This window comes from Danio aesculapii, chromosome 7 (assembly GCF_903798145.1).
Source record: "Danio aesculapii chromosome 7, fDanAes4.1, whole genome shotgun sequence".
NCBI classification, from domain to species: domain Eukaryota; kingdom Metazoa; phylum Chordata; class Actinopteri; order Cypriniformes; family Danionidae; genus Danio; species Danio aesculapii.
The window spans coordinates 66,210,419-66,232,315 of NC_079441.1; the positions used below are offsets into that span (position 1 = coordinate 66,210,419).

The window sequence follows — 21,897 nt, forward strand, 5'->3', positions numbered from 1 at the left end:
AAAAGAGGACTTAACATCAAGCAGTGAACTTCTCCAGAATGTCATCTGTTGCTTTAAATTGCTTGAGCCCTTTTTATATTTCAATGGTTTCTGGCAGGCTGTCTGTATTTTATTGTTCATTTTTCAGCTGGGAAAAATGTTCTGAAAGTGATTTCAACAATATCATTCCTCTGTATCTTTATCCTTATAGTTGTTGTGTGAACTATGCTATTTAATACTGTGAACGATTTTAAGAATGATATCTTTACCATTATCTTTATAGTTGTGCTTGGTGTGAATCTGGCAACCTGTAAGTGTGTCGAGTCGTTGTAAGAGGAACAGGGTGAAAAAAACCCCTCTCCATTTTGAATTTGCACTGCAATACCTAGAACAAACACTAGGTGTCAACACTACAAACTTCACCTTTAACTGAAATGTTCTTCTGTGTTTCAGCTGGACCGTACTGAGGTGATCAAGAGCAACCTGAATCCAGTCTTCGCTAAAGTCTTGATGCTGGACTACTATTTTGAGGAAGTGCAGAAACTGCGCTTTGAAGTGTACGACATTCACGGAGCTCACAGTATTGGAACACGCGATGACGACTTCCTAGGGGGTGTGGAGTGCACACTTGGACAGGTGACTTCAGTTTGCATTGTCATTTAATATTGATTTTCACACTAGTTAACTCTAGGTTGTCCAATACCCTGGGCAGTGGCGGTTCTAGTTTAAATGACACCCTAGGCGATCACCCCATATACAAACACCCCTCTGCCCACGCCAAAAAACAAAAACAAAAACAAACTACAACCATATAGAAACTATGCGGTTGACTTTTTAATGCTCCCATTGGAACAAATGTAATTGCTTCAAACAAACAAACAAACAGAAAAAAACCCCAGAGCTCCTGGGGCATATTTCACGCTGTCCAGAAATGTATGAATGGGTACGTATCCATAATGAGCCTTGGTTGAATATATTACTTAGGGTATGTTTCAAACACGCATCCTTCATGTACACAACCATGAGAAGGCAGGGCTTGTTGTTGTGTTTTGGTTGTATCAAACTAAAAGAATATGGTTACACTATTTTGTCACTATTTATGCTATTAACAAACTATTAACTAAGACCAATAAACTGGTAATAAGCTGCTTATTAATAGTTAGTAAGGTTGTAGTCGGATTTAGGTTTTAGGTGGGATTATGGATGTAAAATAATGTAAAATAAGGTAAAATAAGAAGTTACTTATATGCAGTTGATATCTTAATAATAGGCAGATAGTATGCCAGTAGTTAATATCGTGAATTGTGATTTAAACTATAGTGTTACCAAAAATATTATAGGAAATACAGTAAAAAAAATTCCTGTGTAACATGGAAATATTTGAAACTATATATACTGTATATTGTTCCATACACTAGAATTTTTATATTTCTTCATTTTCAATCTGTTTCAGATAGTGGCCCAAAAAAAGATGACGAAACCTCTGTTGCTGAAATATGGAAAATATGCCGGAAAATCCACCATCACGGTGAGTAGAAAATATCTGCACTTCATTTACTGAAAGGGCGCTCATGCTAGACGTTTCATCTGGTTTTACTTCATTTTAGCATCTGCAAAGGCATTTTGCTTACATAATAAGAGCAAAACAATTTGAATAATTTTACTGGAGACACACGATGAGGTGTGAGATTTGCTTTTGTGCAAGATGGAAGCAGGCATTGATTGCCAGGCCAATTCACCATTCGACAGTATCCATTGTTCCACAGAGATGTTTTTGACAACAATATTTGCATATGGCATCATCAGTGTGTTTAATTAGACAAAATCAATCACTGTCTCACTTTTAGGGACAGATTTATTAACAGCTTGTGCAAGCAACATACCATTTTTTGCGTTATAAAACTAATGTCAGGATTCAAACTATTAAAGGAAAAGTTCAACCAAAAATTGAAATTTACTCATCAATTACTCACACACAAGTGGGTCTAAACCAACACAGGCTCATTCTGAAAACGTAGTCCTATATGCATTTCTGGAGACCACAAATTATGCAGCCAGAGGTAAGTATGGCTGCATTAAACTTTTTTAAACGAACGATACGGGGCGGTATGACGCCATTCCTTATTGTGCTTACCAACTGGCTGCTTACCTCCGTGTGGACGGCTTTTTTGCTGTAAACAGTTTGTCCAGTTAGCTCGGCATGTAAGTCGGCGGACTGGATACGCATAGAGGAGTTGACCATGATGACGGGGATCGAGTGCGGTAAAGAACGGTGATAGAAAGCAGTTAAGACTAAAACAGAATCCAAAAAATAAAATAAACAATTAAATAACAGGGTGAGAATGTGGTGAAATCTGAAAACGTGGTAAAAATCAGACGGATTTTCTTTTTCTGGATTGCTTTTGAAAATTGTGGGTTGGGTATAGGGAAGTGGGTGGGAGGGTCAATCAATAAAATTGGTTGGGTTTAGGGAAGGAGTAGGGTGGGTCAGTCGATTGGTCGGTCAGTCAGTCATTAAGTCAATCAGTCATTCAGTCAACAGCGGCCTCTGGTGGGTTTATGCGAGAACAGCAGGCGCGAATGCCACTCGCGAGAGAAATTTGAGATATGGCAAAGCATACACAGCAGCCTCTCGTGGATTCGCGAAAACAAAAACTGCTAAAATACATACCTCCTGGGATGTATTTCGCAGCCTCCAGGAATGTATATAGAGGTATGTTTCAGAATGAGCCTGGGTTGGTCTAAACGCTTATGAATTACTTTATTCTGATAAATACAAAACAAAAACAGCCATTGACATCTGTAGTTGAAAAAAAAAACATAGAAAACAGACTTTTCTGATGAATCATTTGTTGAACTGCATCCCAATCATCACAAATACTGCAGAAACCTATTGGAACCCACATGGACCCAAGATTCTCACAGAAATCAGTCAAGTTTGGTGAGGAAAAAATCATGGTTTGGGGTTATATTCAGTATGGGGTTATGCGAGAGATCTGCAGAGTGGATGGCAACATCAATAGCTTGAGGTATCAAGACATTTGTGCTGCCCATTACATTACAAACCACAGGAGATGGCAAATTCTTCAGCAGGATAGCCCTCCTTCTCATACTTCAGCCTCTACATCAAAGTACCTGCAAGAAAAGAAGGTCAAGGTGCTCCAGGATTGGCCATCCCAGTCACCAAATATGAACATTATTGAGCATGTCTGGGGTAAGATGAAGGAGGAGGCATTGACGATGAATCCAAAGAATCTTGATGAACTCTGGAAGTCCTGCATGAACGCTTTCTTTGCCATTCCAGATGACTTTATTAATAAATGATTTGAGTCATTACAGAGATGTATGGATGCAGTCCTCCAAGCTCATGGGAGTCATACACAATGTTAATTCTTTTTCCACTGCAGCATGACTTTATATTCTATACTGGACATTATTTCTGTTCAGTGACAAGACTTTTGTCTAAGCAAAGTCAGATCTTACTGTTTTTAGAATTAAAAATCAAGGCATGATCATACTTTGGCAAAATAATCGTAATCTAGAGGCCTTTGCCTTTCATATAAGCCACTTCTGATACCAAATGATCAATTAGAAGTCACGTTATTATTTGTTGTTCCTAAAAGTTGGATAGGTGACAAGACTTATGGAAGTCAATGGCTGCTTTTTTCTATGATTCTCCACTATTACTTCCTTTGTGTTCAGTATAAGAAAGACACTCAAACAGCTTTGGAACAAGTGAAGAATGAGTAAATAATTTTTATTTTGGGGTGAACTATTCCTTTAATGCTGACTGCATTTGCAATTTTGGAGGTTTTTCTTTAAGACACTAAATTCATGGAAGGAATCAGGCTGTGTTATTTTATTAAAGTTTATTATTTTAGTCAGTTTGCTGCACAGTTGCGCAGTGGGTAGCACGTTCGCTTCACAGCAAGAAAGTCGCTGGTTCGAGCATCGGCTGGGTCAGTTTCCGTTTCTGTGTGGAGTTTGCATGTTCTTCCTGTGTTAGCGTGCGTTTGCTCCAGGTGCTCCCTTTTCCCCCACAAGTCCAAAAACATGTGGTATATATGAATTGCGTAAGCTAAATTGTCTGTAGTGGATCTCAGTAGTGTGAATGAGTGTGTGTGGGTGTTTCCCAGTGATGGGTTACAGCTGGAAGGGCATCCGCTGCGTAAAACATATGCTGGATAAGTTGGCGGTTCATTCTGCTGTGGCGACCCCAGATTAATAAAGGGACTAAGCTGAAATGAATGAATGAATTAATTAATTTTAGTCTGATTTTTGTATTAATAATTTTTTTTTCTACATTGTGTTTTTGCTGAGCATTTCTATTCAATACTCACTTTTTATTTGACAAGATAATCTTTATTTGATCACATGCTAAATAAAGCGATCACAAATGAAATATGGTGCAATATTATTATGTTTCCCAGAGATGGGTTGCTGCTGGAAGGGCATTCGCTGCGTAAAACAAATGCTGGATAAGTTGGGGGTTCATTCCGCTGTGGCGACCCCAGATTAATAAAGGGACTAAGCCGACAAGAAAATGAATGAATGAATGAATGAATATTATTATTATTGGTTCTTAATAAAAATAGAATGGGTGACACGGTGGCTCATTGGTTAGCACTGTCGCCTCACTGCAAGAAGGATACTGGTCGCTGGCATTTCTGTGTGGAGTGGATTTTTAAATAAAATAAACAAAATAATAAATCCCTACAATGATAACTGAATAATCACTCACCAATAACACATTGCAATCATTTACCACTGTAAATACATAAGCTCATTAAAGTCAGGCGCAATCCACAGTATTTGGCTTTTGATGTTTAATTGTTATTCAGCTGAATGCAATGTGAGTGATTTCAACTATAGTGTGGACTGGTGTGTAAACTTCGCTTATCTCATTCAAGCAGAGTGATTGAATGTTTATTTATATCGTCATTAGTTATTACTCTTGACTACAAGTGGGTTGTTGGCACCTACACTCACCCTTTTACAATGCACAGTTTGCATTGAGATATCAGTCATAAGTGGTATTCATCGCTGTCTATAGGACTACCCTTTTTCTGAAGTGCCAACTAAATGCCAAATCCTGCCCACATCACTCATCACTGTTCTCAGAGGATGACTGCACATTACAAAATGAGAGATCTTCTTTGTCCTATTACTTCTGGAATGAAATGTCACTTTAAAATATTCCCTAATACAGTTGAGTGAAGTCTGATGGTTGAGAGATAGATAATGGGAATCTCTATAAGCATTAAAAAGTCAGAAATAAGGTCTAAGCTGTAAGGACTTTTAATGAAATGGCGTAGTTTTCCATTGTAGTGCAAATGGTTTGACCTCCATCTTAAATTCTGCTGTTTGCTATCATCTGTCACTGGATAGTCTCGCAATATCTGCTAACATGGTGTGAAATAATGTAGTATATCAATTTCGGTATGTCAAAATAGTATTTCAGTAACAATATCACTGCTAGTTCAACTCAAGCTACACAAGCTACAAAAACAATTATATAAAAAGTGATTCCCCAAGCTTTTGTGCATGTTTCAAGTGCATGGGTTCATTCGTAAGACAAAACGTAACACCACATCCCTATCATAGGTGTTGATTCTCTGCTTTCTCATCAGTTTGAATGAAATTTCTCCTGACCACATTGCAGACTAATGGCCTTTTCATGTTGAAACACCAGCAGCAAATGAGTTTTTGCTGGGCCTCCTCATTGGATTACACACTAGTTGTACATTTCTAATGCTGACGAATTCACTTTTTGATCTGAGGTGAGAGAGAATGGGATGATTTCAGCAGTTCTGCTCTCTTTTATTTGCTGACAAACTAATAGAGGTCAAAGACTTCAGAAATGGTTTTAGTAATCAGTGTTCACATTACTTTATTTAGTAAATCATTTCCGGACACAGCAGATGCTTTAAAACTTGGAAACAAAGGACTTTTGATCAAGTGACTGCAGTTACTCTTTGATTTATACTTTTTTTTTCGAGTTTCTAGATAAATAGACAGAAAGATGGATGGATGAGTAGATGGAAGGATGGATAAATGGATGTATTGACATGATGGATAGGTGGGAAAAGGACCAGATGGTCAGATGAATGAATGAATAAATGTACAGAGAGATGGATGAATGGATATACAGACTGAGGCGTAGGTGGGAGACGGATCAGATGGGCAGATTAATGAAGGAATGAGTGTATAAATGAATGAATGAATGACTGAATGGGTGAATGAGTGTACAGAGAGGTGGATGGATGGATGGATGGATGGATGGATGGATATACAGACTCGGGGGTAGGTGGGAGAAGGACAAGATGGGCAGATGAATGAATGAATGAATGAATGAATGAATGAATATATGTATATAGAAATGGATGGATGGATGGATGGATGGATGGATGGATGGATATACAGACTCAGGGGTAGGTGGGAGGAGGATCAGATGGGCAGATGAATGAATAAGTGAGTGACTGAATGGCTGAATGAATGTACAGAGAGATGGATGGATGGATATCCAGACTCAAGGGTAGGTGGAAGGAGGACCAGAGGGGCAGATGAATGAGTGTATAAATGAATGAATGAATGAATGACTGAATAGGTGAATGAATGTACAGAGAGATGGATGGATGGATGGATAGATGGATATAAAGACTCATGGGTAGGTGGGAGGAGGATGAGATGGGCAGATGAATGAGTGAATGAATGAATGAATGAACGAATGAATGAATGAATGAATGAATGAATGAATGAATGAATGAATGTACAGAGAAATTGATTGATGGATGGATATACAGACTCAGGGGTAGGTGGGAGAACGACCTGATGGGCAGATGAATGAATGAATATATGAATGTACAGAGAGATGGATGGATGGATGGATGGATGGATGGATATACAGACTGAGGCATAGGTGGGAGGAGTACCTGGTGGGCAGATGAATGAATGAATGAATGTACAGAGAGATGGATGGATAGATGGGTGGATATACAGACTGGATATCAGACCAGATGGGCAGATGAATGAACGAATGAATGACTGACTGAATGAACGAATGAATGAATGAATGAATGAATTAATTAATATACAGAGAGATTGATGAATAAATGGATGCATGGATGGGTGAATATACAGACTCAGGGTAGGTGGGAGGAGGACCAGATGTGCAGATGAATGAATGGATGACTAAATGGATGAATGAATGCACAGATAGATGAATGGATGAATGCACAGAAGGATTGGCTGTGTGGGATGGATGAATAGACAAATGGTTGAATGAATAGATGGTTTATTGGGATGGACGGATGGACAGATGGATGAATGAATGGATGGGTGGTGTAATGAATGAGTGGATGAATGAATGGCAGAGGATTAAATGAATGTATGTACGGGTGAGTGATTGGGATGAATGTATGGATGAACAGATGTATGGAAGGATTGGGTGATTATTTGGATGGATAAATAGAAGGACAAACCAATGGGCAGTTTATTGAGATGGATAAATAGATGAATGGATGAACGGATGAATAGTTGATTGGGATAGATAAACAGATGATTGGATGGATATTTAGATGAACAGATGGACGGGGATTTGGATGTATGTATATATGTATGTATGGATAGATGTATATATGTATGTATGGATGGACGGATGGATGGGTGTTCGGGATAGATGAATGAATGAAATGGATTTATCGATTGAATGGATGGATTGATGAATGGATGGATGAATCAATGGAGGAACAGATGCATTAGTGACGGGTGGAAAAATAAACAGATGGATGAACGGATGAATGGGTGGGTGTGTTATTGAGATGGATGGATAGTGGATAGGCAGGGCTAAATGAGAACATAGAGACAGGCAGACAGGCTGGCAGGCAGGCAGATAGATGGATGGATGGACGGATAGACAGACAGACAGACAGATAGACAGATAGATCCTAGTGGTTCTGAAATAAAATGTATAAAATGCAAACATGGGGAGGCTGGGTGTCCAAATATAGAGTACAAACAATAACATAATGTTGACTGGCTTTGTCTCAGATAATCCCTTTCTTATTTCCCAAGATTCACGCAGAGGAGATTTCTGGGAACAATGGCTACGTGGAGCTTTCCTTCTGTGCCAAGAAACTGGATGATAAGGTAAGGAGACTGATTTTTCTTTTTCTATTAAAAAAGCAGCTTGGCAAACGTGCAATTCACTTTACAATAAAAAAATTGTCAAGTAAAATATGACAAAATTATAGACATTATTTGTAAAGTAGTGATTTTTAATCATTCAAACTGATAATTGCAACTAAGAACTAGCTCGCCTTTAATGTTTTGGCTGCTCCATTTAAAGCCAATTAAAGTGATAGTTCACCCAAAACTGACAATTCATCATTTACTCATTTACCCTCCACTCGTCCCCAACCTGTTTGAGTTTCTTCTTTTGTTTGAGTTTTTCTTTTGTTATTTTAGCAAATAACTAATCACTGTGCTCTAATGCTGCGTTCATACCATAGACTGTAAAATATATGGACGGAGTATCCGTGACGTCACCCATAGGTTTCTGAAGAGCGCAAAAGAAGCTACAAGTAGGCGCAGCCAACCGTCGCCATTTTGTTCGCGCGTCATCGCACCCACGGCGGGATACCAAACAAGGGCAAAGAGGCGGAGAGTGAGCGGAGCTACAAAAACCTGCTGGCACTTTGCTTAGACCTGCCAGACAGACTTTACTTTGGGAGAAACGCTTGATACTTCATTACCTCGTTTGTGTTCTGACCACATGTGCTTGGCTGTACACTATATCAATAAAGTGTTTGGACTTTCAAAAACACTGTTGTAATACATTGAGCCACTAAACAGTTTTCTCATGACGTTTTCTCACGATGATATAGTGTGTGTTAGTAAATGCAAAACTATTGATGAACTCCAGCATAACACTGTATGATAATGCTTCAGATGACTGATCTAGAGCCTACAGCTAATCAATCTGTCACATTCTGGAGTGCTTTACGGGTCTAAAGAAAAATACTAATGATAAATGATCTTAAATAAAACAAATACATTTATAGAGATGGTGTATAAGTATATAACTTTACTCACATGGGAAACGGAGGCCACGTGAACGGTTTGTAAGCACAATTAAATACACACAGCATCCCATATCATCTGATAATTGTAAGAAATAAGTCTAAAAGGCAGCTGACTGTGTAAAGCCACATAAAACAAAACAAAAATACGATGTATATGCAGAGTTCAGCGGCTAATCTGCCGGATTCAGCTGAGGTGAAGTGACGGCGACCAGCGAGACCTAGCTGTCACTCAAGTGGCCACGCCCTTAATTATGCAAACTTAATATAACCTAATATAAAGGAAATGGATGAGTTATAAAAAAATTCACCCCCCTCACAGTTGTCATGGAGGGTAATAATAGCTATATGAACCAAAATCGTTCTTTGTACCAGGCTGTAAACACCTTTATTTCTGCTGTAAAGTTGGCCATTCTAACAGTGGGCTCAATTAAAATTTGCTCTATTATGGAGCCAGGACTAGCGGAATTTTGATGAATTTCAGTTACTTCCGTATTGGCTTCCCGAGGGAGAGCGGGAGGTTGCCGCTTGGTTCATACCAGACGCGGATGAAGCATCAAGCATGAGTAATTTACGTGACGTTGATGCAAAGTTGATGCGAATAGACATCCTATGGTGCGTTTCTTGCAAATAAGGTGACGTGAATGAATCGGCTTGAGTTGAGTGTTTTGCATGTTTTTAATCGCTCCAGTTGGAAAATCTGAACTTCAGCGCTGAGTTAATCGTGAGCTTGCTCTTGTAGGGGAGTGATTATGACGTAGTGCCTGTTGTTGGTGTCCCGAGGAGAAATCCTCTTGCCGACATAAGAGAACAGTTCATCAAACTGGGCTCGGCTCAGTCTGAAGCACTGCTGAAAGCCTCCATCATCCAGGTATAGTTTCTGGAGGAGTTGACGAACTCACAGAGCTGGTGCACATCTGAGAGGATCTAGTGGGTGCGCCGAACAAATCTACACTGTTTTTCAGCCTTCCTAAAGCACATAAACACAGCTACTATCTCAATAAAACCCATGTTGGCCATTTAGCAATGAAGCTAGAGTCACCCCGCAGACATAAACCCTGCCCATGACGTGAATTCGCGTCTATTGTGAAGTTAATTTGATACATGAATGAAGCGAATTTGACACGCAAATGAGCGAGTAAACTGAAAAATGTTCACTCGTCTATTTATGCACGAATAAATTGCGCGATTGTTGTGCATCTGGTGTGAACATGGTATGCTTGTTAAGTTTGACGAATCCAAGTGCTCTATTAAACTCTACAGGGAGGCTCAATAAATGGTAATAATAAACGTTTACAAAGAGCTGTAATACTTTCGAAAATCAATCGCAATGTGTATATAACTAGTGGTCGAATTGTAAAAAAATTTCATGGGTGATGTTGGGGGGGTGGGGGGTGGTGGGGGTTGGGGATTGGGTAAGCGCGGTGGGGGGGGTCATGTGTCCTGTAGCTACACACACACACAATGATAACAAAATAGGTCTTTATACAGCTATGTATTAAAAGCAATGAAATGAATAATAAAGATGTCATGAGATTCGAAACTAAAACCGCCAGTAGGTGGAGTCAAGTCTCCGTCTGTGTCAATGAATGATTCATTTAATTGAGTTGTTTGAACAGCTGATTCATTCACAAATGTCTTTCTGAATGGACGACTGAAATCATTGTCTTATATCAAAGCACAAGATTCATTCATAAACAAAACATAGTATGGAGATGTACAGTGGCTGAGCTGTTTAGAAGCATTTTCAATTCAATTCAATTCAATTCAATTCAATTCAATTCAATTCAATTCAATTCACCTTTATTTGTATAGCGCTTATACAATGTAGATTGTGTCAAAGCAGCTTCACATAAAAGGTCACAGTAAATAGGAACAGTGTAGTTCAGTTTGTAGTGTTTAAGTTCAGTTCAGTTTAGCTCAGTTCAGTGTGGATTAATAGTCACTACTGAGAGTCCAAATATTGAAGGGCAAATCCAACGATGCGCAGCTCTACAGATCCCGAACCATGCAAGCCAGTGGCGACAGCGGAGAGAGAAAAAAAAACTTCACTAATGGCGGAAGTGAAGAAAAAAAACCTTGAGAGAAACCAGGCTCAGTTGGGCACGATCATTTTAATTTCTCCGCTGGCCAAACGTCTTGTGCAGAGCTGCAGTCTTAGTGGCGGAGGCTGGAAGCTGGCCTCAGCGAAGACTCGTCTGTCTCTGGAGCGTCACAGGAATCAGTCTCATGTTCTCTACTCTTCCATGACCACCACAGTAGCTGCTCAGGATTCGGCCTGGTCCACGATATGGAAACCTTGGGATCATCTCGTCGTTGGTCTTGGATCGAATCAGTGACATTTTCGGGAAAACAGAGCAACATTTGGACAACAGTGATTCTAAAATGCATTGCATAATTTACGTTCTGATTCTAGTAATAATGGTTCATTTTAGAAACAGGAACCCTAGAATCTGCTGTAACTTAGATAATAATGGTAAAGTAAATGTTAGCAAGCCCTGTTACTGTGTTTTACATTGAATATACAACAGCTTAAGTTACACTCGCATCAAGCTGCCTAAACTGTTCTGAAATGCAGTTATGCACGGCAGGTACAGCATAAATATCAGACCTCTGTTCTCTGCTTTTTAAAGAATGCAAAAGGTTGCGTCTGAACTACACTGTCAGGTCTTGATGCTCAATTCCGATTTGTTGCCTATACACTATCTGATTTTTTTGCCTGTCCGTTTACACATTCTTTTAATTGTGACCCTTATCTGATTCATGTGTTTACACTTGCCATACAATTTACGACGTCGCGCATGCGTAAAGGTGGGTTCTAGCATCTGTGCCACACTAGCCACAATGGAAGAAATTGTCTTGCTTTTATCTCTGCGAAATATGTGAAGTTCGCCCAACTTTAAAATGATTTTGAGGCGGAGGAGGGAAAGGGCAATCATTGCAGCTTGCGCCTATGGTTTATACATGGTGTCCTCCACCATTCAGAGGAATTTGTGGGTATGAGAGAGATCTCAGGTCTGGTGGGAGCAAATTGTGGCAGGCTTTAATGAGGAGCAGTGGGCCCGAAATTTTAGGATGAGCACATACACGCTTATCCTTCTACGTCATTAAACCGTGGAGAAGTACCACATTGTCGCAAGTTAAACGACGTACAAATAAATTAATGCCTCAATAAATCCGATCTGTCTGTTTACATGATAGTCGCATTGTCACATATTGTCACATGCTCGTTCCTGCAGCTCCAATCACCGCTCTCCCTCTCCATCCACCTCTCATCACAGCCCTGCACCTGAGTCCTAATCACCTGAGTACTAATTCCACACACCTGCACCATCAATCATCGTTCACTATAAAGACTCCCCAGTTCAAGTTGTTCATCGGCTAGAATCAAAGTCAGATGGTTCACCTCACCGTCTCCCCTGCTCGCCTTCTTCTGGGATGTTTCCCTTCTCTCTTGGACGTTCCTCCTAACCTGTGGATGCCCATGCTGTGATTAAGGGAAGTGACTTTATACTCTGATGATTGAATGAAGATCCTTGTTTACATTGTGAACTGTTTACAAGACTGCTCTCATTCCAAGAATATCACTTACCCGCTTCTCCTGTTGAACTATCCACATTTTTTTGAATAAATTAATGAAAAGAGATCACTGTCCTTGTCTTTATTGTGTGACCGTAACACCTATTCGATTTATATCTGATTTATTTCCACATATGAAGAAGGCCTGAAACCAATATCTGAATGCATGCGTTATTTTATTTTTTTTTTCGTCTTTACACGGTCATAGAACAGATCTGTCACATATGCAACAAATTCGGAATTGGGTCAAATTTAACTAGCAGTGTAAACTGGGTCTTAGAAATTTTTTAAATCATGTGAAATGACGCAATGAACTGTATTGCAATTGTGCGCGGTGCCTTATTACAATACTGAGTTCTGATTGGTCAATGGTCATTGTTTATATGTCATAAATTACCATAAACAGAATTTTTATATTTAATTTGCATGCTAAGATTTACATTACACACAATCTTGTTAATCTCAAGATCTACCTGAGCTCAAACTCCCCTCTTGCTCTGCAAATGGGAGGGAGCCCCGGGCTCGAGGATCTCATGAGCTCAGGGCTCTCTCCCGGGACAGCATGCCAAACTAGCTTATTACCAATCATCAGCTAAGTGTGAACTCTTGAATTTTGTATAAATTGTTAAAATATTGATATGTGTACACTATGATTTTATAAAAAAATCCCTTTAATATTTTCTATGACTAAAAAGGAGCCATAAACGAATATCTTCTCGATTCAACTGAGTAGATACTCTATACGTCACGACTTAACAAGCTTCATAAAATAACACTACTTTTTTTGGCCCTGGCATAATATCTGAAACATTCATTCAGCGGAGGTTTCCTGATGAGAATGGAAGCTCTGACTGAAGCGCTGAGGGAGCGCAGGGTGGCTGGCTGAATCTGTGTGTGTGCAAACAGCCTCTCCCACACAGCGCGGCCCACGGCGCCGCTCTTTCTGTGCCCTGTAGTTCTGCAGGTGTCTGCACTTCCCGCTGCACTGCCGCACACTACACACAAACGCCTCTGCAAACCCTCGTCCTACTCTGAGCACTCATCTCATCTGCTTCTCCTACTCTTTCCATCGTCGCACCCTCCCTGCTCCTCTTTCATATGCCGCTGTTCTCTTCCTCTTAGCCTGGGGCGACATTTGTGCTCAGCGGTTATCTTCAAAACACAGCTTTTTGTGTGTGTGTGTGTGTGTGTGTGTGTTCAGAAATGCTGCCTTTTATGAATTCATCTCAAGTAATGAAGGGAAGCAGCAAATCGATAGCCATGACTTGTTCACTCGAGCTTGACATCCTCTCAGCCCCACATTAGGTGGGAAAATCAATATATCGTCTATTCAACTTTTTCTTTTACAGTGAGACAGATATGCTGTTTGGTGCCATGACAGAAAGCACAGGCTGTGAATCTGATTGGAGATGCTTATACTGTAAGCCCAAGCTCCCACGCAAACCATTGGCTGACTGTGATTTTGCCAGCGAGGACGTGTTCCTGGATCAACATCATTTGGTGCTGGTGCTGGAACAACATTTTTTGTTGAACTATCTCAGCCTGAAATCTAATGGAAATGGTTGGTTTGTCAGAAAGTCACAAACCGTTGCTTAATTTGGACGAATAAATGAAGTTAATCCATGAACTCATTTAGGTCCAATCCCAATTCTATTTTTGTACCGCTTGGTCCTTAAAACCAAATGTGAAGGGGAAGGGCTTCAAAATGTACCTACTAAGAAATGGAACAGCACTACAGCACCTGCACACATCATCATATGCCATCGTGATCTCTTGCTTCATATGAGATCAGACAATGGCGACTACTGTAGTTATTCCAGTTGCGTTATTTTTTAGTATGTATCTTCAAGAAATCACTGAAGGCAATGATATCATGTTATCATAATGATATATTGTGGCAATAAGATCGTAACTGTACTGGGCATTTACACAGTGGCCATATTTATCTATGTAAACACACCAAAAACAACATTAACATTATAGCAGACACTGTAAAAAGCTCATTCCCAGCCACTAGACTTTTCTGACAGGGTATTCGAGTGTCAGATTGTTGTGGTACTGCTGTACAGGAGTTATTATTATAGATCAAGAAATTTAGCGGGTTTTATTTTAGCGTTTTTTTTTTTTAAGCATGACGGTAAAACACGAACATGGTTATTAATATATTAAAACATGTGCTTGTTTGTTGTAAAAATTCATAATAATGACAAAAAATGCTAAATTGTGGATCTTCATACTTCCAGGTACAGCTATGCTGCCATTGTGGCTGGTGTATTCTGGGAAATTTTTTTACCCCTTGGTTTCGAGTGTGGTCCTAAAAAATCTCAGTTCAAAGGGCTATCTACTCCTTCCCCTTAGCCCTACGCCTTCAAGATAAAGAGAATTGAGACACCCCTACCCCTTTACGAGAACGCGCAAAACGAGAGGTAGGGGTAAAGGGAAGGGCTAAGGGGTAGATTTGGGATTGGGTCTTACTCACCCTTCACTTGTTGTATACCTATCTGAGTTTCTTTCTTCTGCTGAACACAGAAGAAGATATTTTAAAAGAAAGCATTGTTTTCTTTGTATTTGTTTTTCCTACTATGGATGTCAGTGGTTACCAGATTTTAAATCTATAATTAGGGGCCAAGCACTGAAGGTGCGTAGGCACTTATTATATCTGTTCCAGTTCTTATTATTCTTCCGGCTTCTTCTTCTTCTTCCGCTCTGGGTGTCTATGGCAGGCCTATGAACCGTTTGCGGCATTTGTGCCAACTTTGGCACACTGATAGAGGACAGTTTGACCTTCAACAACAACAAATTTTGACTCTCTAACTCAAACTCTCTAGCGCCACCACTTGTCCAGATTTTCACTTTTGTTTATCTTTATAACATTTGAACCGAATACAATCAAAATTTCTTTTTTCCTCTGATTCCTTCCGTCTGATTTTCCGTCATGAAATTTTTTCGATATTTCAAATTTTTTGAAAAACCTATTTGAACAAACTTTGTCCGATCTTCACCAAAATTCTATCACATGATCTCGGACCATGCTGAAGTTATTGAATTAGAGTTGATTAGACGAACCGTTTAGATTAACTTGCAAACAAATTTAACATAGAACTCGTGAGAAATTGTCAAAAATCTACATTTTATGGACACATTGGCGAATAGTTATGAAACTCGGTATGTGCGTTCGGAACTGTGCCCTGAAGCTGCTCAAAAAGTTTTGTCACAGCACCACCTTTTGGTCAAATGTTATAACAATATTTCAAAAATGCTAAGAACTTTTGACTAATTTTCCCTATTTTTATGAAACTTGTCTTGATACATTCCTTGGGTTGTACTGAGAATAACGATACCAGTTATGCCTTAATTAACTTTCCTGTCCACCATCTAGCCTTAGGTCAAATACCTACTTTTTAAAACTCCTACATCGTTTTGACAGATACAAGTCCTGCACAGTTGCCAGAGGGATTTTAAGCAATTTTTCTTGCAGAATTGTGGCCAGGTCTCTACGTGATGTTTGTGAAGGAAAACATTTCCTGAGTAGTTCCTCCAAAACACCCTAAACTGACCCAGCCGAGGCTCGAACCAGCGAACTTCTTGATGTGACCATTATATATAATTTTTTGACCACTACTTATTTCAAAAGAGCATATTAATCATTCAAAATTCCATTAAATAAATAAATATATTCAGTATATACATAGTTTCATCAACACAGTACTGTAATGGTAGGCAGACAAAAGTGTTACCTAAGAAATATTGTCTAATACATATAGATACATACTTATAGATTGTAGAAAGGCAGTCTCTCGCAAGGTGGTCTTCATATTAGCTATAGCATTCAAACCCCCTGATTTAGAAAGTTTATAGACAATGCTTGTCACAATCACCAGTGATCTAATCCTGGCAGATCGCTGGTAGACATAGTTCGCTAATGGACTACAAATCCGCCATTTGGACAAGTTCCAGTCATGCACCGCTCACACACACCTGTTCCGGTGATGGCATACACATACACACACATAGACACAGCTGAAGCTGTTCATAACTGATTACATTGACTATAAAAAGAGCACTCACACACACTTCTGTGCTGAGTCTTGTAATACTCATTGTGAACATTACGACGCATTTTCCTTGCCTTGCTTTTCGTGTTTGAACCTTGCTTTTTTTTTCTTTAAGTTGTCTGCTGCCTGCCTTCTGACCACTCCCCTGATATTTGACTACGACTCTGGATTGCCTGTATACATCTGTTTGCTCCTGTGTTGACGGTTGCTTGCCTGACCATCTCTATTTAATAAACCTGCGTTTGGATCCGCACTCTTTTGTCAGCGTCCACTTCACATTACAGCTTGGTTGAATGCTTAAGAATTACATTTTGAACACCTAAGCACTCCTAAAATGAAGACTCAGGTTGCAGAAAAGCTGTTGACCTAGGATGTTACCCATTCAACAACATAACTTGCCAGCGTAACTTAAATACCATAGTCTGACTTACAGTTGGACATTAACTAAATAGTCACTAAATGAAACCATACCAACTTTATCACAACTCTGCCATTTGAACCATGCCTTTTCAGTAATATACATCTGTTAATGTCGAAATGCATAAATATTGCAGTAATAACTTTTGATAATTATTTGATTACATAATTACAATAAAATCATTAATCATTTAATGCATATTTAATCATTAATTTGATTGACCATTTGCAGCTTAGTTTCAGCCAAACAGTTTTTGCAGTGCTGTTTGTGAGTCTGTATTGGATCTAAAGGAAACTCTAAAATTGCTGAACTATGTTTGTGAAGACTACATTTGCCTAACAATACTTTTGGGAAATGCGCCCCTGGAAAATTCTGCACACAAAGCATCTTTAAAGAGTCAACCTACAGCAGATCTGTCATGATCAGTCAGCACGTGTCTTATTTACTGCCTGCTGCGCACACAAAATCCCAATCAATACATGCAATCCATTGTTTCCGGCAACTGTTGCATTTAAATATATCGTGTATTTAAATATATATAACTTTCATGCATAGCAAAAGTAGCTTTGTGCATAGAAATTGAATTGTCAGTTGAGATGATGCCTTTTTATATGCTCACATACCTGAGTGGATAATAAATGTGCTGTGGTGAGCGTTTTTGGGGATAAAATGACAAGTTTGATACTAAAGTGAGATAAAGTTGTTTATGTTACACGTTCATTATTAGATATTAGAAATGCAACAGAACAGAGTGTTCACGGTTTGGTTTGTGTTATGGTTTTAGGGTTTTGGTACGGTTCAGTATATACACTCACCGGCCACTTTATTAGGTACACCTTACTAGTACCGTGTTGGACACACTTATGCTTTCAAAACTGCCTTAATCATTTGTGGCATAGGTTCAACAAGGTACTGGAAATATTCCTCAGAGATTTTGGTCCATATTGACTAGAGTTGCTGCAGATTTGTCGGCTGCACATCCATAATGTGAATCTCCCGTTCCACCACATCCCTAAGGTGCTCTATTGGATTGAGATATGGTGACTGTGGAGTCCATTTGAGTACAGTGAACTCACTGTCATGTTCAAGAAACCAATCTGAGATGATTCGCACTTAATGACATGGCGCGTTATCCTGCTGGAAGTAGCCATCACAAGATGGGTACACTTTGGGCATAAACACTTTACGCTCAAACCAGCGACCTTCTTACTGTGTGGCAACAGTGCTAACCACTTAGCCACTTTACCACCAATGTTAGATTATGCATTTTAAAAATTATTTGTTTATAAGGACTGTTTTTAACTGTTATTCTCCGAATGCAAAAGATTGGTTTGTTGGTTAAACACATAAAATTATGCTAAATCACTTGTGTTATCTGATTGAGTACAACAGCGCATCTCTAATGTTGGTATGGTTAGAATGCGCCCTCTGAAAGCACAGATTCTCATTTGCTGCGTAATATCATTCCGCCTGTTGCAGCAATGGTACAGCAGTTTCTTGACCATTACGCCAGAATGAGAGTATAGTTCCTAGCAATATTGGCTTATAAAATAGTAACTTTTCAGTTTTTCTTATTGCACAATGTGACTACAGAAGACTCAAGCTTAAAATTGCGAAATGATTAAAACTCATTTTTGAAATGCTAATGGTCTAATCTGATTCAATTAATTATGCTAAGCTAAGCTAAAAGTGACCCCGCCAGAACATGAAATCAACTAAATGGATTCAAAAACGGTTCAAGTCAACTCTTTAACTCTAGTAGGCTTGTAAAATTGGCCTTTTTTTTTTTTTTTTAAAAAGTGTTCCTTTAAGGCAGTGTTTCTCAACCACTTTTCTGGAGGACCACCAGCTCTGCACATTTGCCATATCTCCTTAACCAAACACACCTGATACAGATCATCAGCTCATTAGCAGAGACCGAAAGATCTGTAATGAGTGTGACGGACAAAGGAGACATCCAAAACATACAGTGTTGGTGGTCCTCCAGAAACGTGGTTGAGAAACACTGTTTAAAGTACCAATATGGACCCTTTAGAAACTAATACTTAGGGTTGGGTACCGAAAACCCAATGTAACCAGTATGCACAGGACAGAATAAGCATATGATTTCGGTGCCTAATTTCGGTGCCACTGGTGCTGCGACAAGAACGTAAGAAGCGTGCATCAAAGGAACAGATACCCGTTGAGGGTTATGGACACTGTCGTCAATGTTTGGCGTTTGTTCTTGTTGCTTAGGAATTTATAGAAGGCAAAGAGTGCAGCATGGCGCACATGGAATCAACTTAAAGGCAGAGGAATGCACTGTCTTTGACAGCTTGCGAAATCTTCTGGTATATTCAGTGACTACGTTGACATAGATATCAGTATACGATTTGAGTTACTTTTTGAATGTTCCTTTCATGATCCTGTTTTACATGATATTGCACATAGATCAATTAAAGGCATTGCGTAACTACACTATTAACGTTTCCTCTGGAGTTTCATGTATTTTCGGGTGTTCCAAATTTGTACTTTTTCGACTTTAACTGCAGTTCGGCAGTATCACTTTCATTCAGGAACATTCCATTCACGCCCCCCTGACAAACTGAGGTATTGGATGCCAGTATGGTGCAAGGAATGGTGGGAGAATGTCGTTTTAATGGAATTTGACACCCCATACGCACCCCAAATGGAAAGAAAAAACTTCCACTTTTCTGGATGCGGGTGTCTGTGGTCCATCTCTGACTCGATATCAGAATGATACCCAACCCTACTAATACTGTACCCTTTAAGTACAAAAGGGTTCCTTTTGAAAGGGTTATTCCCTAATGACAGGATTTGTACCTTTATTTCTGAAAGTGTATCATACAATGTGCGTATATTTTGGTTCAGTATAGGTAAACTAATCCAACATGTCATCTCCATTTTGTTCAGGCAAGATTTTTCTCGGTTTAAGACATATGCTGATAGATTAAACCTTGTTTAGTTGTGCTGGATGCAGAATATGGAACCACATTTTTTCGCACATTAGATATGCATGAAAGCAGAGGCTATGCTGTCGCATCACTAATTTATTTCCGTCCTCGCATTGAGCTTGTCTTCCTGCCCATCAGAACATTAACCAGGCTAATTCTGAATGGCTAATGGTGGCACATTTCATAAAGCAAAAAAACTGAATTATCACTTTCATTTCTAGCAATCTTTGTCATTAGACATTTACAATTTGATGATCTTGTTTAGGAAGGGAGGGGATTTTATTGTCCCTTCTGTAATAACTGCATATATTGCATCTTATATGTTCACATTTTACCCTCAGGTCTGGTAATTGTTCCTACATTGTTTAACATGTGTCTGTACGGAACTAGTTAATATGTTCATCCTGAATGTTTTGGATCATACACATTAGCTGTATGACATGAGCTGATTAGCGTTTCTTCTTCGCACCGATCTTCAAACCCCACAGTTGGCTCTGTCCTGGTCCTGGTCCGGATATCACACCGAGAGGATGGATGGAGTCTAATAAATGTCAGAACAATGGCTGTGCTGCTATCTTTGGACAGGATCTCTCTGTTCAAATAACACTGGCTTTCTCTGAATACAGCCTGATATGATTTGAACAGAATGGACATATTAGCAAATCAAAGTATATTGGACTTCATGACAGCTTCTGCACGTGACGCGCTCTAGACATGTCGGCGTCTTTGATGCGAATGCCATTTCTCTTCATGAACAAGCCGCTAATGCATTTTGAATCGCAAAGTCGCTCTGGGTTATGTGACATTTATCAAAGACTCTTCACTTGGCAATTTCTCTGTGAATTTTAATGATTCATTTAGAGTCGTACCTTCACACGGGGGTTCTTTGTAGATATTAGCACGTATTTTGTCTTTTTTAGGGGACATTGATAGCTCTTTCATCAGATCATAAAAGACAAGCACTGAATTAACCTTTAATCAGTGCATTTAGCCATCTGTCAAAGCAAAATGCCACACAGACACACACACAAAATCAAGTCTCTTGGTGCCTGGCAGCTTTAAATGTCTTCTGGGAATAATGAACAGGCAAGAATCATCAAAACTCCGCGAATACAACGGAGGTGTGATGCATGTGATGAATGCGAACAACAGACAAATCACTTGTCTAAATCAGTCTTCACTCAAACCACTGGCAAGATGTTACCTTGACAACCAGATCGAGGTGGCACCTCCTCTTCCAGCGTCCCTGTGGAGATGTCGCACACTAATGCAGCGAGAAATGGGGATATTAAATGGCTCGTTCTTTGCTCTCGCTCCCTTTATCTCTCTGTGCCTCATTCTCTCCCTCTCTCTCTCACATAATGCACACACACTTAGGAATGAAGTCCTCGGTGGCTTCTCCGGAGAGCTGCAATTCAGAAACCTTATGCTGAATGATTGTTTCAGGCAATACTGTTGATTTGATTTGTCACAGCTATGAGTGCCATCAGAGGCAAAGGACTTTGAAAAATAAGCAATCTCTCCTGACCAGTAATTCCACTCAATAATGAGTGTATTTCATGTCTATATTTTACTTTTTAATAAGAAAAGTAATTATTAAAGGGCACCTAGTTTACCCCTTTTTTATGATTTAATATTAATATTATGGTTTTTCTGAGTGTGCCAGTTTAGGTTCAGTTCGAAACACAGTTCAGATTTTTTATTATAATGTGTTAAATAGTGTCATTTTGGGGTCGTGTACACAGCTCGTTGTTTTAGGGGTGTGTTGCTTGACATGAAAATTAGTTTCGACTTCCTGCTTTGTGTATGGCAACAGATTGGCAGACAGAGAG

At 39.4% G+C, this 21,897-nt stretch overlaps 1 protein-coding gene across 1 annotated transcript in view; it reads left to right on the forward strand.

Moving 5' to 3' along the window:
* cpne7 (copine VII) overlaps window positions 1-21,897 on the forward strand; it is a 123,224-nt gene that overhangs the window by 46,027 nt on the left and 55,300 nt on the right. The window contains exons 2-4 of the mRNA XM_056460797.1: window positions 433-615; window positions 1,433-1,507; window positions 8,053-8,127. Of these exons, the coding sequence (XP_056316772.1) occupies window positions 433-615; window positions 1,433-1,507; window positions 8,053-8,127 (333 nt within the window). The remainder of the gene's footprint in view (window positions 1-432; window positions 616-1,432; window positions 1,508-8,052; window positions 8,128-21,897) is intronic.